This window comes from Oncorhynchus kisutch, unplaced genomic scaffold (genome assembly GCF_002021735.2).
Source record: "Oncorhynchus kisutch isolate 150728-3 unplaced genomic scaffold, Okis_V2 scaffold3655, whole genome shotgun sequence".
Taxonomy (NCBI): Eukaryota; Metazoa; Chordata; class Actinopteri; order Salmoniformes; family Salmonidae; genus Oncorhynchus; species Oncorhynchus kisutch.
The window spans coordinates 454,347-481,864 of record NW_022265600.1 but is presented as its reverse complement, the minus strand read 5'-3'; the positions used below and the strand labels follow the sequence as shown (position 1 = coordinate 481,864).

The window sequence follows — 27,518 nt, the reverse complement described above, 5'->3', positions numbered from 1 at the left end:
AATGTGTAAAGACCCCCCTCATTGGTTAATATTCACTGTAGGAGAAACATCTGTTAGGTTGGTGGAATGTGTAAAGACCCACCACATTAGTTAATATTCCTTGTAGTAGAAACATCTGTTGGGTTGGTAGAATGTAGAAGTAGGTTTTAAATTCATACTTATTACAAATCTGCAGTTGTCTGACTATTATATTATTATTTAATGAAAGAAATTTAAAAATGCACTTTTTGTCTGGAAATAAAATAAACATTTATCTGCGTTAACCACTCCAGTCAACAGATGGCGATATGCGTTTTTCAGGCGATGCTATCAGAGTGACGTATAATGTAGTGGACGGGACGCTTCTTCAACAACATCTCGTCAGCCACCTCGGTAGCTTCCTAGCGGAAACGTTCAAGCTGTTCAGACTGCTTCGGTCTATATTTACTTCTGTATTTGGAACATAATTCTGTCTTTTAACTAGTTTCCCCATTTCATGTCATATTTCCGTTTAGTCAGGTAACGGTAGCTGGCTTGATAAATGAGCCTATCACTAGGCTAGTCGCTAACTAGCTAGGTTAGCTGACTAACATCCCCGACCATGAGCTCAGCAAGCTGCTGCCCTCCTGCTAAAAAAGAGGTCTGCTGGAAGGAGAAAGAAGGTATTTGGCTGAACGTTGTCGTGAAAGAGGAGAATGAAGAGGAGGATGTCACAGTAAACGAAGAAGTAGAGGGTGAGGCTGTTACACAGAAAGAAGAGGAAGAAAACGATTATACTTTTTTTGGAGTGAATGAAGGAGAGATAACTGTCATATTGAAGGAGGAGGAGAGGGAAGAAGAGGAGGAGACAGAAGATCTGAGTAACACCAGTAAGTCCTGTCTTGAAAATAGTTGTTGAACTGATACGTGGTTTTAAAACGGCATTCTACTCTAGTTCTGAGCTTAAATGCTGTGTTTTAATGTAGGAATTGATAAAGCTACACTGTAAGATGTGAATAGCATCAAGAAGCTGGTCAACAACAAAACTTTAACAATGGATTTGCACCCAAAATCACAACTTAAATGTCTCACGGAATGGACTTGCCTTCATTCAATACGGCAATTCCACTGTACTAAACTGGAGGCGATTTCCAGCCCACCGTTGTCTGCGGTCAAGTGAGCCGACAGTCGCAAAACGCGGTCAGGCCATCTGCTCTTCGGTTTCTTCCTGAATTTGCGTGCGCGAATACACTTTACGGAATGGCGTTTTTTTCAGGTAGGGAAACTGAGTTGAATGGACTCTCATGCACAGGTAGTCAAGACGATGGCTTCAAATCATTACAAGCAAACCGTTTGAAGCACACTTATTCAATCTTCCATCATAAAAATGATACCAAATCGTTTATTTAATTTCCGCGTTATCATAAAGTACTTAATCATTGCTAGAGTGTCAAGCGTAGGCTGGACTGGTGTAAACGCTACAACATACAATGACATTCTAGACCATTCTATAGGCCTCTCTGACTAAGAACCACACAGAGACCTGCATTTTGTAGTGGCTTTAATAACACTTGTGAAAAGTGACTTCAGGTGATTGAGGGATCTAGTCTAGATTAAACGTCATAGGAAGTTTTATCATATGAAGGTTTCATTCAGGTCTCTGTTTAATTAAATCATCTGTTTGTCTTTGACAGGAGAGAGACCAGACTCTCCTTCTGACAGCAGGAAGAGTCCTTCAGGGAAACCAGACCCGAGACGTCCAAACCAGCAGGACGACATCACTGCTCCCAGTGTGGAAAGAGTTTTACCCAGTTAGGGAGCCTGAGAACACATAAGAGAATACACACTGGAGAGAAGCCTTACCACTGTTCCCAATGTGGAATGACGTTTACCCAGTTAGGGAGCCTGAGAACACATAAGAGAATACACACTGGAGAGAAGCCTTACCACTGCTCCCAATGTGGAATGACGTTTACCCAGTTAGGGAGCCTGCAAACGCATGAGAGGGGACACACAGGGGAAAAGCTTTTCCAATGTTCCCATTGTGGAAAGAGTTTTGGCCAGGTAGGAAACCTGAACAAGCATGAGAGGACACACACAGGTAAGAAGATGTACCGCTGCTCCCAGTGTGGAGAGAGATTTACCCGGTTAAGGTACCTGAAAGAGCATGAAGGAATACATACAAATACACAGGAGGAGAAGACATACCACTGCTCTCATTGTGGAAAGACATTTTCCCAGTCAGAGAACCTGAAAACACATGAGAGAATCGAGAGGCTGTGTTCTGACTTGTGTTTTTGACTGAGAATGTGTGTGTTTGTTTGGGCTGTCAGACTTGAGTTCACTTTGTGTAATGTTAGTGCACTATTTTTTATTGTGATTAATCCATTGTCTGAAAGGGTTAAAAACACACTGAAAACATCCAGAATACATCCTATATACAGCTACAATCTACAATGCCATGTAAACACAAGATGACATTGAGGTTAAATAAAGTGTGATTTATCAATGGAACATATTTTGACACGTCCACTGTGTGTCTCTGTAGAGTCATAATATCCATAACAACTAGAGGTCAAACAGGGAGATGGTTCCATTCATTTTCCCCACAGGGCTGTGTTTTGTTTAGACTCACCCTGGTGTGATGTTTTGATAACCATGTAAACCTCTCTGGGACAAGGTGACTGAGGACACAGTGTGTTGTCAATTTATTGTCATGTTTTTAAAATGGTATAACTGCCTTTATTTTAGCTGGACCCCAGGAAGAGTAGCTGCTGCCTTGGCAGGAACTAATGGGGATCCATAATAAACCCCAGGAAGAGTAGCTGCTGCCTTGGCAGGAACTAATGGGGATCCATAATAAACCCCAGGAAGAGTAGCTGCTGCCTTGGCAGGATCTAATGGGGATCCATAATAAACCCCAGGAAGAGTAGCTGCTGCCTTGACAGGAACTACTGGGGTTTATTATAGATCCCCATGAAGAGTAGCTGCTGCCTTGGCAGGAACTAATGGGGATCCATAATAAACCCCAGGAAGAGTAGCTGCTGCCTTGGCAGGAACTAATGGGGATCCATAATAAACCCCAGGAAGAGTAGCTGCTGCCTTGGCAGGAACTAATGGGGATCCATAATAAACCCCAGGAAGAGTAGCTGCTGCCTTGGCAGGAACTAATGGGGATCCATAATAAACCCCAGGAAGAGTAGCTGCTGCCTTGGCAGGAACTAATGGGGATCCATAATAAACCCCAGGAAGAGTAGCTGCTGCCTTGGCAGGAACTAATGGGGATCCATAATAAACCCCAGGAAGAGTTGCTGCTGCCTTGGCAGGAACTAATGGGGATCCATAATAAACCCCAGGAAGAGTAGCTGCTGCCTTGGCAGGAACTAATGGGGATCCATAATAAACCCCAGGAAGAGTAGCTGCTGCCTTGACAGGAACTAATGGGGATCCATAATAAACCCCAGGAAGAGTAGCTGCTGCCTTGACAGGAACTAATGGGGATCCATAATAAACCCCAGGAAGAGTAGCTGCTGCCTTGGCAGGATCTAATGGGGATCCATAATAAACCCCAGGAAGAGTAGCTGCTGCCTTGACAGGAACTACTGGGGTTTATTATAGATCCCCATGAAGAGTAGCTGCTGCCTTGACAGGAACTACTGGGGTTTATTATAGATCCCCATGAAGAGTAGCTGCTGCCTTGGCAGGAACTAATGGGGATCCATAATAAACCCCAGGAAGAGTAGCTGCTGCCTTGGCAGGAACTAATGGGGATCCATAATAAACCCCAGGAAGAGTAGCTGCTGCCTTGGCAGGAACTAATGGGGATCCATAATAAACCCCAGAAAGAGTAGCTGCTGCCTTGGCAGGAACTAATGGGGATCCATAATAAACCCCAGGAAGAGTAGCTGCTGCCTTGGCAGGAACTAATGGGGATCCATAATAAACCCCAGGAAGAGTAGCTGCTGCCTTGGCAGGATCTAATGGGGATCCATAATAAACCCCAGGAAGAGTAGCTGCTGCCTTGACAGGAACTACTGGGGTTTATTATAGATCCCCATGAAGAGTAGCTGCTGCCTTGGCAGGAACTAATGGGGATCCATAATAAACCCCAGGAAGAGTAGCTGCTGCCTTGGCAGGAACTAATGGGGATCCATAATAAACCCCAGGAAGAGTAGCTGCTGCCTTGGCAGGAACTAATGGGGATCCATAATAAACCCCAGGAAGAGTAGCTGCTGCCTTGGCAGGAACTAATGGGGATCCATAATAAACCCCAGGAAGAGTAGCTGCTGCCTTGGCAGGAACTAATGGGGATCCATAATAAACCCCAGGAAGAGTAGCTGCTGCCTTGGCAGGAACTAATGGGGATCCATAATAAACCCCAGGAAGAGTTGCTGCTGCCTTGGCAGGAACTAATGGGGATCCATAATAAACCCCAGGAAGAGTAGCTGCTGCCTTGGCAGGAACTAATGGGGATCCATAATAAACCCCAGGAAGAGTAGCTGCTGCCTTGACAGGAACTAATGGGGATCCATAATAAACCCCAGGAAGAGTAGCTGCTGCCTTGACAGGAACTAATGGGGATCCATAATAAACCCCAGGAAGAGTAGCTGCTGCCTTGGCAGGATCTAATGGGGATCCATAATAAACCCCAGGAAGAGTAGCTGCTGCCTTGACAGGAACTACTGGGGTTTATTATAGATCCCCATGAAGAGTAGCTGCTGCCTTGACAGGAACTACTGGGGTTTATTATAGATCCCCATGAAGAGTAGCTGCTGCCTTGGCAGGAACTAATGGGGATCCATAATAAACCCCAGGAAGAGTAGCTGCTGCCTTGGCAGGAACTAATGGGGATCCATAATAAACCCCAGGAAGAGTAGCTGCTGCCTTGGCAGGAACTAATGGGGATCCATAATAAACCCCAGAAAGAGTAGCTGCTGCCTTGGCAGGAACTAATGGGGATCCATAATAAACCCCAGGAAGAGTAGCTGCTGCCTTGGCAGGAACTAATGGGGATCCATAATAAACCCCAGGAAGAGTAGCTGCTGCCTTGGCAGGAACTAATGGGGATCCATAATAAACCCCAGGAAGAGTTGCTGCTGCCTTGGCAGGAACTAATGGGGATCCATAATAAACCCCAGGAAGAGTTGCTGCTGCCTTGGCAGGAACTAATGGGGATCCATAATAAACCCCAGGAAGAGTAGCTGCTGCCTTGGCAGGAACTAATGGGGATCCATAATAAACCCCAGGAAGAGTAGCTGCTGCCTTGACAGGAACTAATGGGGATCCATAATAAACCCCAGGAAGAGTAGCTGCTGCCTTGGCAGGAACTAATGGGGATCCATAATAAACCCCAGGAAGAGTAGCTGCTGCATTGGCAGGAACTAATGGGGATCCATAATAAACCCCAGGAAGAGTAGCTGCTGCCTTGGCAGGAACTAATGGGGATCTATAATAAACCCCAGGAAGAGTAGCTGCTGTCTTGGCAGGAACTAATGGGGATCCATAATAAACCCCAGGAAGAGTAGATGCTGCCTTGGCAGGAACTAATGGGGATCCATAATAAACCCCAGGAAGAGTAGATGCTGCCTTGGCAGGAACTAATGGGGATCCATATTAAACCCCAGGAAGAGTAGCTGCTGCCTTGGCAGGAACTAATGGGGATCCATAATAAACCCCAGGAAGAGTAGCTGCTGCCTTGGCAGGAACTAATGGGGATCCATAATAAACCCCAGGAAGAGTAGCTGCTGCCTTGGCAGGAACTAATGGGGATCCATAATAAACCCCAGGAAGAGTAGCTGCTGCCTTGACAGGAACTAATGGGGATCCATATTAAATACAAATACTTGTATCAATATATTCGTCTCTCTTTACTCTCGGCTTCAAATATGCTAATTAGCATCAAAGTAGACGACATGCAAGACTACAAATCCCTGCAAGCTCCTGCAAGTCATCTCTAGCCAACACCTTTCACAGAACAGTTCACAGAATTGTCCATTGAAATACATGTTGACAATTTAATCATTGCTACATTAAGGCCTGATTGGTGGAGTGCTGCAGAGATGGTTGTCCTTCTGGAAGGTTCTCCCGTCTCCACAGAGGAAATCTGGAGCTCTGTCAGAGTGAACATCGGGTTCTTGTTCCCCCCCCTGGCCAAGGCCCTTCTCCCTCGATGTCTCAGTTTGGCCGGGCGGCCAGCTCTAGAAAGAGTATTGGTGGTTCCAAACTTCTTCCATTTAAGAATGATGGCGGCCATTGTGTTCATGGGGACCGTCAATGCTGTAGACATTTTTTGGTACGTTTCCACAGATCTGTGCCTCGACACAATCCTGTCTCAAATCTCTACGGACATTTCCTTTGACCTCATGGCTTGGTTTTTGCTCTGACATGCACTGTAAACTGTGGGACCTTATATAGACAGGTGTGTGCCTTTCCAAATCATGTCTAATTTATTGAATGTACCACAGGTGGACTCCAATCAAGTTGTAGAAACATCTCAAGGATGATCAATGGAATCAGGATGTCTGAGTTCATTTTCGAGTCTCATAGCAAAGGGTCTGAATACTTAAGTAAATACATTTGCAAAAATGTCAAATCTGTTTTTGGTTTGTTATTATGGGGTTTTGTGTTTAGATTGATGAGGGGAAAACATATTCAATTTTATAATGAGGCTGTAACGTAACTAAATGTGGAATAAGTGAAGGGGTCTGAATACTTAATGAATACACTGTATACCACTGGAAGAGGTTTCTATCATTGGCAGTTTTGTACACAGTCAGGTGATACGTGGTATAGAAAGTCCAATCTTAGGAGAGAACATGGGAGGCACTATACTGTGTGTCTGCAGGTGTCTATCTGGTCAAAACCACTGACACAGGTGCCCCTCCACCCTCTGGTGGGATGGATCATGTCTACAGAGAAACCTACATTCAAATACTTAGATGTGTGTGTATTGGGTATATGTTGTGAAATGATTAGATATTACTTGTTAGATATTACTGCTGTCGGAGCTAGAAACACAAGCATTTTGCTACACCCGCAATAACATTTGCTAAACACGTGTATGTGACCAATAAAATGTGATTCTGATTTGAAATAAACGTCCTATTTATCAAAGGTGCTTTTGGCTGGAGTCAAAATGACTCCAAAGGATTTGAGTTTGTTAAAAGTCCATAATGATACAGAAACACTAAACCAGGATTTAGATTTATTAAGAACAAGTTGATTGACAAAGTCATGAAAAATGGAATAAACCACATTTTGGCTGTGATAAAAGATATGCCTCTGGGGTCAAAATGATCCATGTCAGAACTATGGTTCAATGTAAATATGTAGTGGGTCTAAAGTTTGTTTTAAATGATCACTCATTAAAAACGAATCAATCAACACATGCTTTTCTTTGAACGACTTAATATGATAATTAATTTTAATGAAATTAATGAAAAATAAACGTTTGGTTCCTCAACTGCGTTGCCCCTCCAGTCAGCAGATGGCGATGTGCGTCTTTTAGGTTCAGGCGACGCTGCCAGTGTGACGTATAATCTAGTGGACGGGACGCTCCTTCAACAACAACAGTTAGACACCTCGGTAGCTTTATAGCAAACATAGCTACAACATTCACTCTCTTTACACTGTTTTGGTGTATGTTAGTCGCTGTGTATTAAACACACTTCTGTCGTATGTACGTGTTGGCCCATTTAATTATATATTTACGTTGTTTGTCAGCTAGCTGGTTTGCTAAATTAGCTTAGAACTAGGCTAGTTGCTAATGCTAGCTAGAGAACATCTCCGACCATGAGTTCACTAAGCTGCTCTCCTCCTGCTAAAGAAGAGGAGGTCTTCTGGACGGAGAAAGAAGCTCTCCTGAAAGAGGAGGAGGAAGAGAAGGATGTTACAATACAAAAACAAGTAGAGGGTGAGGCTGTTACCGTGAAAGAAGAAGAGAGACGTTTCAGTGGAAGAAAAGGAAGACTCGTTCAGAGTGAAAGAGGAGGAGGATGTTACAGTAAAAGAAGAGGAAGCGGAGAGAGAGGAGGATGCAGTTTATGGAGTGAAAGAGGAGGAGGGGGAGATGACTGTCACATCGATAAAGGAGGAGGAGGAAACTGGATATCCAGACTTGGTTTGGTAAACAGCTGAGGGATGGGGGCTGGAGAAATGTAACCACTCTCACATTCAATTCATTGCCCTCGTGCGCCTATTTTAGCAAACACAGAAAGGGGCCTATATTGGTGACCAAAGGTTGCCTGGCACACTGCTTAGGGGTTCAGCAACTATAATAACTTATTTATAGCCTACAATCATCGATGTTACTACTAATGTGAAAACAAGACAAAATATGACTATTGTTGCTCACTTGACTGTCTTAAGACAATTATCAAATAATTTTAACATTCATTACAGACGTCAATTGTTGTACAACATCATGGCTACGCTGTTGGCATCACCTTTTACAGTGGATTTCTGCTGTTGTGGGCCTTTAACCATCTGTCTGACTTTGTTGTTCACACAGGAGAGAGACGTGACTATCGTGGATCCTCTGGGGAGCCTCAACAACATCATGAAGCTGACGAGGCAGAGAAGAGTCCCTCCCGATCAGAACACCTCAAGAAACACCAGTGGAGACCAACAGGGAAGAAATCTCACTGCTGCTCTGACTGTGGGAAGAGTTACTTAAGATCAAATTCAATAAAAGTACACATGATAATTCACACAGGGGAGAAATCTTATAGCTGTGATCAATGTGGGAAGAGTTTTACTCAGTCAAGCAGCCTGTTATCACACCAGAGAAAACACACAGGAGAGAAACATTACAGCTGTTATCAATGTGGGAAGAATTTTACTCAGTCAAGCAACCTGGTATCAGTCATCTAGTCATCTGATTGTACACCAGAGAACACACACAGGAGAGAAACCTCATAGCTGTGGTCAATGTGACAAGAGATACTCTGATAAAAGATCTCTGATCAAACATCAGAAAATACATTAATGAAGGAGTTGTTTCATGATATCAATGAATTAATGTCACAATGTAGAATGTTTAAACATTGTAGTAGGAGTATTTTAATGATGTCACAATGTAGAATGTTTTAACATTGTAGAAGGAGTATTTTAATGATGTCACAATGTAGAATGTTTTAACATTGTAGTAGGAGTATTTTAATGATGTCACAATGTAGAATGTTTTAACATTGTAGAAGGAGTATTTTAATGATGTCACAATGTAGAATGTTTAACATTGTAGTAGGAGTATTTTAATGATGTCACAATGTAGAATGTTTAACATTGTAGTAGGAGTATTTTAATGATGTCACAATGTAGAACACTAAACGTTTGCCCCCTGTTCAATTGATTTCTGCATGATATGGATATTAGCCTCAGGGGGGAAAATCCAGGCTCTGAATTGAAAGAGTGATATTTATATGATATAACAGAAAGTGACTCACACAAAAAGAGTTGTGTTACACTTACAGCATTGGTGACCCACTGGAATCAATATGTAGCTAGATGTTTTCTACAAGTTGTCCTCTAACCAGTGATGTACACATTATTCACAGATTCCATGTGGTTTTTGAGCTGTTAGTTTTAACAGGACAAACTCATCTCCACACTCTCACACAAATGATTTCAACATGATATCGATGAGAGATGAAAAATAAGTGTTGCGTTCCTTTGTTTAACGACCTCTAAATGTAAATGCATCTCTCCAAAATGTAGCTGACTGTCTTCTGCAGGTTGTCCTCTAACCAGGGAGGTAAAATATATCTCCCATTTCCATGTGTTTTTTTAGTTGTGGTTGTTTCAACAGCACCAACAACCTGATTTGTCCGCTAACCAGTGATACTTATTACTTATTACTTAATACTTATTTTCCACCATAATTTGCAATAAATTCATTAAAAATCCTACAATGTGATTTTCTGGATTTCTTTTCTCATTTTGTCTGTCATAGTTGAAGTGTACCTATGATGAAAATTACAGGCCTCTCTCATCTTTTTAAGTGGGAGAACTTGCACAATTGGTGGCTGACTTTTTGCCCCACTATACACTATATACATGTAATATAGCCTATACAGTCTGATCCTTACATAACATCATCACTCCACTTTATGAATCTACCCCTGCCGTCCCAATATTGTGAGAGGTGATATTCTCCTGGACCAGACAGCATCACAGGTGGTATTCTCCTGGACCAGACAGCATCACAGGTGTATTCTGGACCAGACAGCATCACAGGTGGTATTCTCCTGGACCAGACAGCATCACAGTGATATTCTCCTGGACCAGACAGCATCACAGGTGGTATTCTCCTGGACCAGACAGCATCACAGGTGATATTCTCCTCCATGGACCAGACAGCATCACAGGTGGTATTCTCCTGGACCAGACAGCATCACAGGTGAAATTCTCCTGGACCAGACAGCATCACAGGTGGATATTCTCCTGGACCAGACGCATCACAGGTGATATTCTCCTGGACCAAGACAGCATCACAGGTGATAATTCTCCTGGACCAGACAGCATCACAGTGGGTAATTCTCCTGGACCAGACAGCATCACATGGTGGTATTCTCCTGGACCAGACAGCATCACAGTGTGATTATTCTCCTGGACCAGACAGCATCACAGGTGATATCTCCTGGACCAGACAGCATCACAGGTGGTAGTCTCCTGGAACCAGACAGCATCACAGGTGGTATTCTCTCCTGGACCATACCAGCGATCACAGGTGGTATTCTCCTTGTCAGACGGCATCACAATCACGGTGAGATTCTCCTGGACGCAGGACAGCATCACAGGTGATATTCTCCTGGACCAGAACAGCTGGATGAATGCACTATAATATATAATTAGTAAATTGGGCATTTTCAGCCACAACCAGTTGCTTGACAGTGATTGAAAAGTAAGCACACAGCCATGCAATCTCCATAAAGCAAACATTGGCAGTAGAATGGCCTCACTGAAGATCTCAGTAACATTCAACGTGGCACCGTCACAGGATGGCACCTTTCCAACAAGTCAGTTTGTCAAATTCCTGTCCTGCTGGAGCTGCCTGGTCGACTGTAAGTGCTGTTATTGTGAAGTGGAAACCATCTGGGACCAACAACGGCTCAGCCAAGAAGTAGTGGGCCACACAGCTCACAGAACAGGACCGTCGAGTGCTGAAGAGTGTAACGTGTAAAAATCGTCTGTACCTGGTTGCAACACTCACTAACGAGATCCAAACTGCCTCTGGAAGCAACATCAGCACAAGAAACTGTTTGTCAGGAGCTTCCTGAAATGGGTTTCCACGGCCGAGCAGCTGCATACAAACCTAAGATCAATATGGGCAATGTCAAGCGTTGGCTTGAGTGGTGTAAAACTCACAGCCACTGGACTCCTGGAGCAGTGGAAACGTATTCTCTGGAGTAATGAATCATCTTCACCTTCTAGTCAATCCAACGCACTAATCTGGGTTTGAAGGATGCCAGGAGAACCTCCCCCCTCTCCTTACCTACCTACTTCTCTACTCTCTTCTCATTCTCTCCCCTTCTCTCCTCTTCTCCCTTCTCTCCTCTTCTCCCCCCTCTCCTCTCCTCTTCTCCCCCCTCTCTCATTTTCTCCCTCCTCTCCTCTTCGCCCCCCCTCTCCTCTTCTCCCACCCTCCTCTCATCTTCTCCCTCACCTCTCCCTCTTCTCCCCCCTCCTCGCGTCTTCTCCCCCTCTCCTCTCCTCATCTCCCCCTCTCCTCTCCTCATCTCCCCCCTCTCCTCTCCATCATCTCTCCCCCCTCTCCTCTCCTCTTCTGCCCCTCTCCCTCTTCTCTTCTCCCTCCCCTCTCCTCTTCTCCCTCCTCTCCTCTCCTCTTCTCCTCCCTCTTTCCTCTTCTCCACCCTTTCCTCTTCTCCACCCTCTCCTCTTCTCCCCCCTCCTCTCCTCTTCTCCCCCCTCTCCTCTTCTCCTCCCTCTCCTCTCCTTCTTCTCCCCCAACTCCTCTTCTCCTCCCTCCCTCCCTCTCCTCTTCTCCACCCTTTCCTCTTCTCCTCCCTCTCCTCTTCTCCTCCCTCTCCTCTTCTCCTCCCTCTCCTCTTCTCCTCCCTCTCCTCTTCTCCTCCCTCCCTCTCCTCTTCTGCCCCCCTCTCCTCTTCTTCTCCCCCCTCTCCTCTTCTCCCTCCTCTCCTTCTTCTCCTCCCTCTCCTCTTCTCCTCCCTTCCTCTTCTCCCTCCTCTCCTCTTCTCCCACCCTCCTCTCATCTTCTCCCTCCTCTCCTCTCCTCTTCCTCCCCCCCTCTCCTCTTCTCCGCTTCTCCTCTCCTCTTCTCCTCCCTCTCCTCTCCTCTTCTCCCCCTTTCCCCTTCTTCTACCTCCCCTTACTTTATTTAATATAAATTAAAGGATGGGAGGGAGACAGAGAGGGGGAGGGGAAGGGAAGTAGGGTAGAGAGGGAGGAGGGGAAGAGAGATAATATATTTTTATCACTGTCTTCTCACCAGTGATGTCATCATAACCAGTAACCTTTTCCTCTCTTGGCCCAGCCCAGCCTGACCCTGACATATAGCATCAGGCCTGTTGAGTTGACTTGGGTAACAGACCTCTAGCTTCTACACCACATCCCCCCTTCTCCTGCTCTAACATGAGACCTCATCAGTACTCATTTTGGGTGCTGGTACTGTTTATATTGAGGTGCTGGAACATTAAGCCAATATTCTATAAGAGGTGAACTCAAGCAGTAGAAAGTTAGAGGTGATATTATAGGACACTATGTGTAACTTTGCTGCTCTGCCAGCAGTTTCCTGTGGAGTTTTTCTAATGTCACTGTTTCCTGTAGGTAGGTGGGTTTAACTGATCTTATCTGCTTAAAAGTGGGTCACATATAAGTAAGGAAGTAATGAGCTAGAAGTCATATAGCCTAGCAGTATTTCTCAGGAGGGGGAGGGAGAGGAGAGAGAGAGAGAGGACTTACTGACAGACTGGGTTGAGAGAAGGAGACACGGGAGGAGGATGAGAGAGAAACTCAGCAAAAAAAGTAAAGTCAGTTTTTCTCTTTCAAAAGATAATTTGTAAAATTCCAAATTACTTCACAGATCTTCATTGTAAAGGGTTTAACACTGTTTCAAATGCTTGTTCAGTGACCCATAGACAATTAATGAAAATGCACCTGTATAACGGTCGTTAAGGTCGTTAAGACACTAACAGCTTACAGACGGTAGGCAATTAAGGTCACAGTTATGAAAAATTAGGACACTAAAAAGGCCTTTCAACTGACTGAAAAACACCAAAAGAAAGATGCCCAGGGTCCCTGCTCATCTTCCTGAACGTGCCTTAGGCATACTGCATGGAGGCATGACAACTGCAGATGTGGCCAGGGCAATAAATTGCAATGTCCGTACTGTGAGACGCCTAAGACAGCTCTACAGGGAGACAGGATGGACAGCTGATCATCCTCACAGTGGCAGACCACGTGTAACAACACCTGCACAGGATTGGTACACCCAAACATCACACCTACGGGACAGGTACAGAATGGCAACAACAACTGCCCGATATACACCAGGAATGCACAATCCCTCCATCAGTGCTCAGACTGTCCGCAATAGGCTGAGAGAGGCTGGACTGAGGGCTTGTAGGCCTGTTGTAACGCAGGTCCTCACCAGACATCACTGGCAACAATGTCGCCTATGGGCACAAACCCACCGTCGCTGGACCAGACAGGACTGGTAAAAGTGCTCTTCACTGATGAGTCGTGGTTTTGTCTCACCAGGGGTGAAGAAGGAATGAGCGTTTACACCGAGGCCTGTACTCTGGAGGGGATCGATTGGAGGTGGAGGGTCCGTCATGGTCTGGGGCGGTGTGTCACAGCATCATCGGACTGAGCTTGTTGTCATTGCAGGCTGTCTCAACGCTGTGCGTTACAGGCAAGACATCCTCCTCCCTCATGTGGTACCCTTCCTGCAGGCTCATCCTGACATGACACTCCAGTATGACAATGCCACCAGCCATACTGCTCGTTCTGTGCGTGATTTCCTGCAAGTCAGGAATATCAGTGTTCTGCCATGGCCAACGAAGAGCCCGGATCTCAATCCCATTGAGCACGTCTGGGACCTGTTGGATCGGAGGGTGAGGGCTAGGGCACGTCTGGGACCTGTTGGATCGGAGGGTGAGGGCTAGGGCACGTCTGGGACCTGTTGGATCTGAGGGTGAGGGCTAGGGCACGTCTGGGACCTGTTGGATCGGAGGGTGAGGGCTAGGGCACGTCTGCGACCTGTTGGATAGGAGGGTGAGGGCTAGGGCATGCCTGGGACCTGTTGGATAGGAGGGTGAGGGCTAGGGCACGTCTGGGACCTGTTGTATCGGAGGGTGAGGGCTAGGGCACGTCTGCGACCTGTTGGATCGGAGGGTGAGGGCTAGGGCACGTCTGCGACCTGTTGGATAGGAGGGTGAGGGCTAGGGCATGCCTGGGACCTGTTGGATCGGAGGGTGAGGGCTAGGGCATGTCTGGGAACTGACATGTCTGGGAACTTGCAGGTGCCTTTGTGGAAGAGTGGGGTAACATCTCACAGCAAGAACTAGCAAATATGGTGCAGTCCATGAGGAGGAGATGCACTACAGTACTTAATGCAGCTGGTGGCCACACCAGATACTGCCTGTTACTTTTGATTTTGACCCCTTCCCCCTTTGTTCAGGGACACATTATTCCATTTCTGTTAGTCACATGTCTGTGGAACTTGTTCAGGTATGTCTCAGTTGTTGAATCTTGTTATGTTCAAACAAATATTTACACATGTTAAAGTTTGCTGAAAATTAACGCAGTTGACAGAGAGGACGTTTCTTTATTTGCTGAGTTTAGTTCTTACTGACAGACTGAGTTGGTAGAAGGAGACGGGGGGAGGAGGGAGAGATGAGAGAGATAGGACTTATTGACAGACTGGGTTGGTAGAAGGAGACGGGGGAGGAGGGAGAGATGAGAGAGAGATAGGACTTATTGACAGACTGGGTTGGTAGAAGGAGACAGGGGAGGAGAGAGAGATGAGAGAGAGAGAGAGAGAGAGAGAGAGATAGGACTTATTGACAGACTGAGTTGGTAGAAGGAGACGGGGGAGGAGGGAGAGATGAGAGAGAGAGAGAGATAGGACTTATTGACAGACTGAGTTGGTAGAAGGAGACAGGGGAGGAGAGAGAGATGAGAGAGAGATAGGACTTATTGACAGACTGGGTTGGTAGAAGGAGACAGGGGAGGAGGGAGAGATGAGAGAGAGAGATAGGACTTATTGACAGACTGGGTTTGGTAGAAGGAGACAGGGGAGGAGAGAGAGAGAGATGAGAGAGAGAGATAGGACTTATTGACAGACTGGGTTGGTAGAAGGAGACAGGGGAGGAGAGAGAGAGAGATGAGAGAGAGAGATAGGACTTATTGACAGACTGAGTTGGTAGAAGGAGACAGGGGAGGAGAGAGAGAGAGATGAGAGAGAGATAGGACTTATTGACAGACTGGGTTGGTAGAAGGAGACAGGGGAGGAGGGAGAGATGAGAGAGAGAGATAGGACTTATTGACAGACTGGGTTGGTAGAAGGAGACAGGGGAGGAGGGAGAGAGAGATGAGAGAGATAGGACTTATTGACAGACTGAGTTGGTAGAAGGAGACAGGGGAGGAGGGAGAGAGAGATGAGAGAGAGAGATAGGACTTATTGACAGACTGGCTTGGTAGAAGGAGACCGGGGAGGAGGGAGAGAGAGATGAGAGAGAGAGATAGGACTTATTGACAGACTGAGTTGGTAGAAGGAGACAGGGGAGGAGAGAGAGAGAGATGAGAGAGAGATAGGACTTATTGACAGACTGGGTTGGTAGAAGGAGACAGGGGAGGAGAGAGAGAGAGATGAGAGAGAGATAGGACTTATTGACAGACTGGGTTGGTAGAAGGAGACAGGGGAGGAGAGAGAGAGAGATGAGAGAGAGATAGGACTTATTGACAGACTGAGTTGATAGAAGGAGACAGGGGAGGAGGGAGAGAAAGACTGACATTTCAACCAACTGAATATATTTTCATCACTGACTTCTCACCAGTGATGTCATCATAGCCAGTAACCTGTTCCTCTCTTGGCCCAGCCCAGCCTGACCCTGACATATAGCATGTTGAGTTGACCTGGGTAACAGACTTCTAGCTTCTACACCACATCCCCCCTTCTCCTGCTCTAACATGAGACCTCATCAGTACTCATTTTGGGTGCTGGTACTGTTTCTATTTAGGTGCTGGAACATTAAGCCAATATTCTATAAGAGGTGAACTCAAGCAGTAGAAAGTTAGAGGTGATATTATAGGACACTATGTGTAACTTCGCTGCTCTGTCAGCAGTTTCCTGTGGAGTTTTTTCAAATGTCAGTCTTTCCTGTAGGTGGGTGTGTTTAACTGATCTTATCTGCTTAAAGTTTTGTCACATCATGTAAGTAAGGAAGAGATGAGATAGAAGTCATATAGCCCAGCAATATTCCTCAGGAGGGGGAGGGGAGGGGAGGGGGAGGGGGAGGGAGAGGGAGAGGGGGAGGGGGAGGGGGAGGGAGAGAGAGAGAGAGAGAGAGAGAGAGAGAGAGAGAGAGAGAGAGAGAGAGAGAGAGAGAGAGAGAGAGAGAGAGAGAGAGAGACAGAGAAAGAGAGAGAGAGAGAGAGAGAGAGAGATAGGACTTACTGACACGCTGGGTTGAGAGAAGGAGACAAGGGAGGAGGAAGAGAGATGAGAGAAACTCAGCAAAAAAAGAAATGTCCCTTTTTCAGGACCCTGTCTTTCAGAGATAATTGGTAAATGTCACGCCCTGGTCTTAGTATTCTGTGTTTTCTTTATTATTTTGGTCAGGCCAGGGTGTGACATGGGTTATTTATGTGGTGTGTTTTGTCTTGGGGTTTTTGTAGGTTATGGGATTGTGGTATAGTAAGAGTTGTCTAGGTAAGTCTATGGTTGCCTAGAGTGGTTCTCAATCAGAGGTAGAAGGAGACAGGGAAGGAGAGAGAGATGAGAGAGAGAGAGAGATAGGACTTATTGACAGACTGAGTTGGTAGAAGGAGACAGGGGAGGAGGGAGAGAGAGATGAGAGAGAGAGATAGGACTTATTGACAGACTGAGTTGGTAGAAGGAGACAGGGGAGGAGGGAGAGAGATGAGAGAGAGATAGGACTTATTGACAGACTGAGTTGGTAGAAGGAGACAGGGGAGGAGAGAGAGAGATAGGACTTATTGACAGACTGGGTTGGTAGAAGGAGACAGGGGAGGAGAGAGAGATGAGAGAGAGAGAGAGATAGGACTTATTGACAGACTGAGTTGGTAGAAGGAGACAGGAGAGGAGAGAGAGAGAGATGAGAGAGAGAGATAGGACTTATTGACAGACTGGGTTGGTAGAAGGATACAGGAGATAGGACTTACTGTCACGCCCTGACCATAGAGAACCCGGGGTTCTCGATGGTGCAATAAGTCAGAGCGTGACTTGGGGGATGTTCTAGTCTTGAATTTCTATGTTGGTGTGAGTATGGTTCCCAATTGGAGGCAGCTGATGATCGTTGCCTCTAATTGGGGATGATACTTAGTGGGGTCCTTTTCCCACCTGTGTTTGTGGGATATTGTTCCGTTTTGGTTCAGTGCTCTGTGCGTCACGCTGCGCCTTGGTCCACTCATTATGTATACAACAAACGTGACACTCACTCACTGACAGACTGGGTTGGTAGAAGGAGACAAGGAGGAGGGAGAGAGAGACTGACATTTCAACCAACTGAATATATTTGTATCACTGACTTCTCACCAGTGATGTCATCATAACCAGTAACCTGTTCCTCTCTTGTCCCAGCCCAGCCTGACCCTGACATATAGCATCAGGCCTGTTGAGTTGACTTGGGTAACAGACCTCTAGCTTCTACACCACATCCCCCCCTTCTCCTGCTCTAACATGAGACCTCATCAGTACTCATTTTGGGTGCTGGTACTGTTTATATTTAGGTGCTGGAACATTAAGCCAATATTCTATAAGAGGTGAACTCAAGCAGTAGAAAGTTAGAGGTGATATTATAGGACACTATGTGTAACTTTGCTGCTCTGTCAGCAGTTTCCTGTGGAGTTTTTTTAACATGTTAGTTTGCTGTAGTGTGTTCAACCACTGATCCAAGATAAGTTGCTAAGAAGTTAATCTCACATCATTGACGTAAGGACGTAATGAGAGAGAAGTCATATAGCCTAGCAGTATTTTCCACTCTTCAGTCCACTCTTTATGACAGCAGACAGTGGAGCCCCAGTTAGAGGCAGATATGATACCTGCAGTGGTACTGATGGCCCTGTTGTGGAGCACAGGTAGGATTTTGTTATACTGATATACACTTGTAACAGTTACTGAGATATGATTTGATATTGTAAGATATATTATAATTTGCAGGGTTAGTAAAATAACATGCAACTGGAAGCAGACAGTAAACATGTGTCTCAAAGCAGGACAATGATGTGATCACCTGTAAATGTACTTTACTGTAGTCTAACTGTCCATCTGGGGACAGGCACTAATGTCAATTAAGTTGTGATGGTGTCCTGCATCTGACTGTTGTATATTCAGTGTGTCAATGATTGATTGTATCTGTCTCTATGTAAATGAATGAGAGTATATATTATGTATTATATATTATATTGGTGTTATGTTAGAGTAGGAGAAGGGAGGGGTGTAGATGATAGAGGTCTATGAGCTGAGTCAAGATCAACAGGTTCAACACTATAAGTCACGAAGAGAGAGAGAATGAGAGAGAGAGAGAGATGAGAAGAGAGGAGGGGTGGGGAGAGAGATTTGAGGAGGAGGAGAGAGAGGGTAGGGAGAGAGGAGGATTGGGGAGAGAGAAAGGGAGGGGAGAGAGAGAGAGGGTAGGGAGAGAGAAAGGGAGGGGAGAGAGAAAGGGAGGGGCGATGGGAAAGGAGGGCATAGAGCAAGATAGGTGAGAGAGGAGGGTAGGGAAGAGAGAGTAGGGTAGAGTAGAGAGGAGGGTAGATACGAGAGAAGGGTAGAGGAGAGAGGAGGGTAGGGGATAGAGGGTAGGGTAGAGAGAAGGGGAGGGGAGAAAGGAGGGAAGGGGAGAGTGGAGGGTATGAGAGAGAAGGGTAGAGTAGAGACGATGGGAGGGGAGGGGATAGAGAGATTTGCGGAGGAGAGAAGAGGGTAGGGGAGAGAGGAGGGTAGGGGAGAGAGGAGGGTGGAGGATAGAAGAGGGTAAGGGAGAGAGGAGGGTAGGGGAGAGAGGAGGGTGAAGGAGAGAAGAGGGTAGGGGAGAAAGGAGGGTAGGGGAGAGAGGAGGGTGGAGGAGAGATGGGGAATGTGTTTACACATGGGTGTTGTTGCACCATACCACTGTCATCCCCATCAAATCATGAAAGGTCATGTTATGTTGATTTAACCTCTGCCTCTCTCTTCCTCTGACTCCTCCCTTTCTCTCTCTCCCTTTCTCCTCTGTCTCTCTCTGTCTCCTCAGATCTCCAGGCTCAAAGCGTCAGTCCACCAGGTAGGTAGAGTATAAATCTACAGTGATTATAGCAGTTCAATATTAGTCAACTTTATTATCCCACATGGAGAAAGTCATGTGTCCATACAAACCATTCTAAACCCCAATAACAAGTAGTGTTTTATGGAACTACTAATACTTGTCAACCACAAAGCATCACTGCTGTTAGAATAACAGAATCACTGTCATCATCTGTCCTCACCACTGTGTTTTCCTCTCTGCTGTTTACAGCTGAACTCTCAGTCAGACTGGTGGGTGGGACCACTTCCTGTTCTGGGACAGTGGAAGTCTTCTATGAGGGAGAGTGGACAGGTCTATGTCCTGGGTGGTGGGACATGATGAGCGAGATTAAGGTTGTGTGTAGAGAGATGGACTGTGGGAATCCTGTATCTGAATCTAGAGGACCTCTGGTTGAAGATGGAAGAAGAGGAGTAACGATGTTGAGATGTAGTGGAGATGAGTCTTCTATTAGACAGTGTGACATCATAGAAGAACATGGTGTCTGTGATGGTGGATATTATCATCATGTGACCTGTTCAGGTAAGAGACTGGTCATATTGAGAGATTTATTTATACATTATACAATATTACCATGTATCATGTTTTATGTGTTTTTATTTCATTTAAATAGAGGGAGAGATGTCAGATGTATTTAAACATTATATTTGTGTTTGTCATATTGGTTTATGGGAGATGTTCATGGGCAGATCATTGTAGTTCAGATGGTACTGAAGTGAAGCTGCCTGATGGATGTCCAGCTGTTTATTTTCTATAAAGTGAAGTGAACTTATTCCTGTCTCCTGCCTGCATTATTCCCAACCTGATCCTGAGTCTGAGATCCCATTTCTACCTCTTACAGTATCAAACATAGCAAACTACTATCTTTTATCCAACATATTTGTGTTTAGTCCTTGACAGTGTCATCAACAAAACTGATTGAATGTTCAACCAACTCTTTTTCTCCAGAGTCTGTGCGGCTTGTGGATGGAGCTGGTCTCTGCTCTGGGAGAGTGGAGGTGAAGTCCAATCAGTCCTGGGCCTCAGTGTGTGAAGCTGACTTTGACCGGCAGGATGCAGAGGTAGTCTGTGGGGAGCTTGGCTGTGGGGCTCCTGCAGCTCTACAGGGGGGGCTCTATAGAGAAGGTGAGGGTCAGACCTGGGATAAAGAGTTCCAGTGTAAAGGCAAAGAGTCCCTTCTCCTGGACTGTGACACCTCAGACAGAGAAAACAACACCTGCCTACCTGGTAATGCTGTTGGACTCACCTGCTCAGGTAAGAAACAGTTTGTCACTCAATCAACATTGTTTCTCACCTGGAGTGAAGAATATGAGAGACAATATAGGTGTGTTTTAGTGAGAAAATAGTAAGATTACTGTCTCTCTCTTTTCTTTTCTCAGAGCCTGATGATGTGAGGCTGGTGGGAGGAGGCAGTCGCTGTGCTGGTGGAGTGGAGTGGTACGACCAGGGAGAGTGGAGGACTGTGGGAGCTGATGACTGGGACCAGAGGGATGTAGCTGCAGTAGTGTGTAGACAGATGGGTTGTGGCTCCACTGTTTCAGTACCACCTGGAAACACCACTAGAGGGTTTGGAGTTTCCTGTTCTGGGTCTGATTCTTCACTGAGGGAGTGTAGAAGAACGTATGATCTCCTTCCTGGACTCACAGTGATCTGCTCAGGTAATAACAAGATACACTATATGGCCAATAGTATGTGGACATCAGTGGATTCGGCTATTTCAGCCACACCTGACAGGTGTATCAAATTGAGCCCACAGCCATGCAATCTCCATAGACAAATATCAGCAGTAAAATGTCCTTACTGAAGATGTCATAGAATTTCAACGTGGAACATCTCGGAGCAACAACGGCTCAGCCGTGAAGTGGTAGACAACACAAGCTCACAGAATGGACCACTGAGTGCTGAACCACGTAGAGCGTAAAAATAATCCTCTGTTGTAAAACCCACTGCTGAGTTCCACATACTTTAGTCCATGTATTATATCTCCTTCCTGGACTCACAGTGATCTGCTCAGGAAATATCAACATATTATAATTATATTCAACTGATTTCCTTCATTCATACAACTTCCTCTGCACCTCTCATGATGACTGTTTAACTTGTCAGTCTGCTTTACTAAATAGATCACTCAGTCAAGTAGGAATCAAATACAACTTAAATATCCCAGAATGCCTTGTATTTGAGTGTTACCTCAGTGAACGTCTCTACTCACTACCACTGTCACAAAGAGAGAATGAGGGAGGAGGAGAGGAAGAGGGAGATATGGGAGAGATCAAATACATTTTATCACTGAGTTCTCACCAGTGATGTCATCATAACCAGTAACCTTTTCTACTCTTGGCCCATCCTGACCCTGACATACAGTATCAGACCTTGTAGTTCAGATGGTACTGAAGTGAAGCTGCCTGATGGATGTCCAGCTGTTTATTTTCTATAAAGTGAAGTGAACTTATTCCTGTCTCCTGCCTGCATTATTCCCAACCCGATCCTGAGTGACTAAGAACCCATTTCTACCTCTTACAGTATCAAACATAGCAAACTACTATCTTTTATCCAACATATTTGTGTTTAGTCCTTGACAGTGTCATCAACAAAACTGATTGAATGTTCAACCAACTCTTTTTCTCCAGAGTCTGTGCGGCTTGTGGATGGAGCTGGTCTCTGCTCTGGGAGAGTGGAGGTGAAGTCCAATCATTCCTGGGCCTCAGTGTGTGAAGCTGACTTTGACTGGCAGGATGCAGAGGTAGTCTGTGGGGAGCTTGGCTGTGGGGCTCCTGCAGCTCTACAGGGGGGGCTCTATGGAGAAGGTGAGGGTCAGACCTGGGATAAAGAGTTCCAGTGTAAAGGCAAAGAGTCCCTTCTCCTGGACTGTGACACCTCAGACAGAGAAAACAACACCTGCCTACCTGGTAATGCTGTTGGACTCACCTGCTCAGGTAAGAAACAGTTTGTCACTCAATCAACATTGTTTCTCACCTGGAGTGAAGAATATGAGAGACAATATAGGTGTGTTTTAGTGAGAAAATAGTAAGATTACTGTCTCTCTCTTTTCTTTTCTCAGAGCCTGATGATGTGAGGCTGGTGGGAGGAGGCAGTCGCTGTGCTGGTGGAGTGGAGTGGTACGACCAGGGAGAGTGGAGGACTGTGGGAGCTGATGACTGGGACCAGAGGGATGTAGCTGCAGTAGTGTGTAGACAGATGGGTTGTGGCTCCACTGTTTCAGTACCACCTGGAAACACCACTAGAGGGTTTGGAGTTTCCTGTTCTGGGTCTGATTCTTCACTGAGGGAGTGTAGAAGAACGTATGATCTCCTTTCTGGACTCACAGTGATCTGCTCAGGTAATAACAAGATACACTATATGGCCAATAGTATGTGGACATCAGTGGATTCGGCTATTTCAGCCACACCTGACAGGTGTATCAAATTGAGCCCACAGCCATGCAATCTCCATAGACAAATATCAGCAGTAAAATGTCCTTACTGAAGATGTCATAGAATTTCAACGTGGAACATCTCGGAGCAACAACGGCTCAGCCGTGAAGTGGTAGACAACACAAGCTCACACAATGGACCACTGAGTGCTGAACCACGTAGAGCGTAAAAATATTCCTCTGTTGTAAAACTCACTGCTGAGTTCCACATACTTTAGTCCATGTATTATATCTCCTTCCTGGACTCACAGTGATCTGCTCAGGAAATATCAACATATTATAATTATATTCAACTGATTTCCTTCATTCATACAACTTCCTCTGTACCTCTCATGATGACTGTTTAACTTGTCAGTCTGCTTTACTAAATAGATCACTCAGTCAAGTAGGAATCAAATACCACTTAAATATCCCAGAATGCTTTGTATTTGAGTGTTATCTCAGTGAACGTCTCTACTCACTACCACTGTCACATGTCATGTTATTGTCACATCTAAATGAGGAAAGTAGTTGAGGAGCTACGTTTTCTTTTTCTCTCCTCTTGTTCCAGATGTCCTGCTTCAGCCTGATATCAACATATGTTGTCTCAGTGACTGTAGGCCCACTACTCATGTTGCCCTGTGAGGGAGGGTGGCTGGCACTGTTACATGCTGATGTTATTGTCATATTTATAGGAAACTAGTTGAAGAGGTTTATCTTGTTCTCTTTTATTGTTACAGATCTCCTGGTCCAGCCTGATATCTTCCTGACTGACCCAATGGGAGGGGTCTTCAGGGGGCACCAGGGGCCTGAGATGTTCAGGGGCTACAACTTCACCATCACCTGCTCCACTCAGCCACAGTACCCAGGAGGCTCCTTCCTCCTCACGTTCACCAGCTCCAACAGAACCCAGCCAGCTGTCAATCACTCTGCTGCCTTCCTCTTCCCTGCTGCAGATGACTCCCACCAAGGGAACTACAGCTGTGTTTATGAGAATTATGTTTTCTCTCATAACTTCTCCTCTGAGAGTGAGCTCCTCTCCCTCACCATCACAGGTAACTGAACATGAACCAGACTTATAACTTTGTCATTGACAGATTTCCCACAGATCTATGTGATGATGATCAGTCCCCTCATCAAAGGTGTTTCTGTTTGCAGCCTCTCCTCTGCCAGCCTTCATCATCAGACACGTTGTAGTGCTGCTGATCCTACTGACATCCATCACCACCTCCTACCTGTACTACAAGGTAAAGACATTTACTCAGACGTTACAAGTCATTTAAACTAGAGGGAGAGGGGGAGAGGGAGAGAGAGGGAGAGAGAATGGAGATACTAGAGAGTAAATATCTGACTGTTGGTGCTGTGTCTCCCTAGCCCACCAGGAGGCAGAAGAGAGTGAACAGGGTGAGCAGCATGGATCTTTATGTCAATGCCATGGAGATGGTCTCTCTGAGCTCCAGAGCTGAAGCTGGACCGGGAGAGGAGAGAGCAGCCCAGGGGACGGAGTAGGAGTAGAATGCAGCTGACCCTACATGTTGATCTTAGGTCAGTTTTGTGTTTTAAATCGATGGTCAGCAGTGGACTGATGTTTAAAATGTGGTGACAAACCTGAAGTGGTTTTAATTTTAATAACAAGTTCAGAATTAGTTTATCTTTCTAGAACCTTGGAAGAAATCTAAAAGGAGTGACTGCAACCACCATTATTCATTTAGTTTGGTTTTTACCACCAGAGTAACATGGGGTTTTGGGTAACATGGGGTTTTGGTAACATGGGGTTTGGGTGACATGGGGTTTTTGGGTAACATGGGGTTTGGGTGACATGGGGTTTTTGGGTAACATGGGGTTTTTGGGTAACATGGGGTTTGGGTAACATGGGATTTTGGGTAACATGGCGATTTGGATAACATGAGATTTGGGTAACATGGGGTTTCGGGTGACATGGGGTTTTTGGGTAACATGGGGTTTTTGGGTAACATGGGGTTTGGGTAACATGGGATTTTGGGTATCATGGGGGTTTGGGTATCATAGGGTTTTGGGTAACATGGGGTTTGGTAACATGGGGTTTTGGGTAACATGGGGTTTTGGGTAACATGGGGTGTGGGGTAACATGGGGTTTGGGTAACTGGGGTTTGGGGCAACATGGGGTTTGGGTAACATGGGGGTTTTGGTAACATGGGGTTTTTGGGTAACATGGGGTTTTTGGGTAACATGGGGTTTTTGGGTAACATGGGTTTTGGGTAACATGGGGTTTTGGGTAACATGAGGTTTGGGTAACATGAGGTTTGGGTAACATGGGGTTTGGGGTAACATGGGGTTTGGGTAACATGAGGTTTGGGTAACATGAGGTTTGGGTAACATGGGGTTTTGGGTAACATGGGGTTTGGGGTAGCATGGGGTTATGGTAACATGCGGGTTTGGTAACATGGGGTTTTGGGTAACATGGGGTTTTGGGTAACATGGGGTTTGGGGTAACATGGGGTTTTGTTAATATGGAGTTTGGGGTAACATGGGGTTTTGGTAACATGGTATTTTGGTAACAATCGTTTTTTAATTATTTTAAGAGAGTAGCTCAATTACGTCTGTTTCATGTTCCGGTATTGCTTCTTATCTTTATTTAGTGTCTCTTAGATTCTTTATCTTATTTAGTGTCTCTTAGAGTCTTTATCTTATTTAGTGTCTCTTAGATTCTTTATCTTATTTAGTGTCTCTTAGATTCTTTATCTTGAAGTGTTTCCATTATTAGTCCAGGTATTATTATAATCATCTGTTCATTCTTTGTATTTTGAAACATTTTTTAATAAAGGGGTTTGTTGTTGTTTACCTCTCATGATGTTATTGATTATAAACGTTATGATATTGATTATGATGTAGATTAGTGTTATGTTGTTAGTAGTATAGAGATAATGATGTTATTGATTATAAATGTTATGATATTGATTATGAAGTAGATTATTGTTATGATGTTGGTCTCTAAACTGCCATGTAATCAACTGAATGCTTTTAATAAAATTACAGGCTGTCAGTCTTGTGTGATTTAATTATTAGACAGACTACAACATACAGTATGAATTAACTGAGATCAGTCTGTGTGATTCCCCTCTTGGACAGACTACAACATACAGTATGAATTAACTGAGATCAGTCTGTGTGATTTAATTATTAGACAGACTACAACATACAGTATGAATTAACTGAGATCAGTCTGTGTGATTCCCCTCTTGGACAGACTACAACATACAGTATGAATTAACTGAGATCAGTCTGTGTGATTCCCCTCTTTGATTAACTGTCATGCTGAAACCCTCATAGCAAATCCTTAAGTGTGTGTGTGTGTGTGTGTGTGTGTGTGTGTGTGTGTGTGTGTGTGTGTGTGTGTGTGTGTGTGTGTGTGTGTGTGTGTGTGTGTGTGTGTGTGTGTGTGTGTGTGTGTGTGTGTGTGTGTGTGTGTGTGTGTGTAGGATGTGTGTCCACTCCAGTGTAGGATGTGTGTCTGTGTACTCCAGTATATGTGTAGTGTAGGATGTGTGTCCACTCCAGTACATATGTAGTGTAGGATGTGTGTCTGTGTACTCCAGTACATGTGTAGTGTAGGATGTGTGTCCACTCCAGTACATGTGTAGTGTAGGATGTGTTTCCACTCCAGTACATGTGTAGTGTAGGATGTGTGTCCACTCCAGTACATGTGTAGTGTAGGATGTGTGTCCACTCCAGTACATGTGTAGTGTAGGATGTGTGTCCACTCCAGTACATGTGTAGTTTAGGATGTGTGTCCACTCCAGTACATGTGTAGTGTAGGATGTGTGTCCACTCCAGTACATGTGTAGTGTAGGATGTGTGTCCACTCCAGTACATGTGTAGTGTAGGATGTGTGTCCACTCCAGTACATGTGTAGTGTAGGATGTGTGTCCACTCCAGTACATGTGTAGGGTAGGATGTGTGTCCACTCCAGTACATGTGTAGTGTAGGATGTGTGTCTGTGTACTCCAGTACATGTGTAGTGTAGGATGTGTGTCCACTCCAGTACATGTGTAGTGTAGGATGTGTGTCCACTCCAGTACATGTGTAGTGTAGGATGTGTGTCCACTCCAGTACATGTGTAGTGTAGGATGTGTGTCTGTGTACTCCAGTACATGTGTAGTGTAGGATGTGTGTCCACTCCAGTACATGTGTAGTGTAGGATGTGTGTCCACTCCATTACATGTGTAGTGTAGGATGTGTGTCCACTCCAGTACATGTGTAGTGTAGGATGTGTGTCCACTCCAGTACATGTGTAGTGTAGGATGTGTGTCCACTCCAGTACATGTGTAGGGTAGGATGTGTGTCCACTCCAGTACATGTGTAGTGTAGGATGTGTGTCCACTCCAGTACATGTGTAGTGTAGGATGTGTGTCCACTCCAGTACATGTGTAGGGTAGGATGTGTGTCCACTCCAGTACATGTGTAGTGTAGGATGTGTGTCTGTGTACTCCAGTACATGTGTAGTGTAGGATGTGTGTCCACTCCAGTACATGTGTAGTGTAGGATGTGTGTCCACTCCAGTACATGTGTAGTGTAGGATGTGTGTCCACTCCAGTACATGTGTAATGTAGGATGTGTGTCCACTCCAGTACATGTGTAGTGTAGGATGTGTGTCCACTCCAGTA

The 27,518-nt window shown here is 45.3% G+C and overlaps 2 protein-coding genes across 2 annotated transcripts in view; both read left to right on the top strand.

The window, feature by feature from the left end:
• Nucleotides 1-280: 280 nt before the first annotated feature.
• On the top strand, nt 281-2,476 carry LOC116371780 (histone H3.v1-like). The gene is made up of 2 exons (XM_031820791.1): nt 281-848; nt 1,653-2,476. Exons 1-2 carry the CDS (start codon nt 581-583, stop codon nt 1,772-1,774), a joined length of 390 nt encoding a protein of 129 aa, XP_031676651.1. The 5' UTR covers nt 281-580; the 3' UTR covers nt 1,775-2,476.
• An 18,227-nt stretch (nt 2,477-20,703) lies between these two features.
• LOC116371779 (uncharacterized) overlaps nt 20,704-27,518 on the top strand; it is a gene marked incomplete at its 3' end in the record, with an annotated part of 45,375 nt that continues 38,560 nt past the window's right edge. The window contains exons 1-3 of the mRNA XM_031820789.1: nt 20,704-20,717; nt 20,843-21,121; nt 23,616-23,930. Coding sequence (XP_031676649.1) covers nt 20,980-21,121; nt 23,616-23,930 — 457 coding nt within the window. The remainder of the gene's footprint in view (nt 20,718-20,842; nt 21,122-23,615; nt 23,931-27,518) is intronic.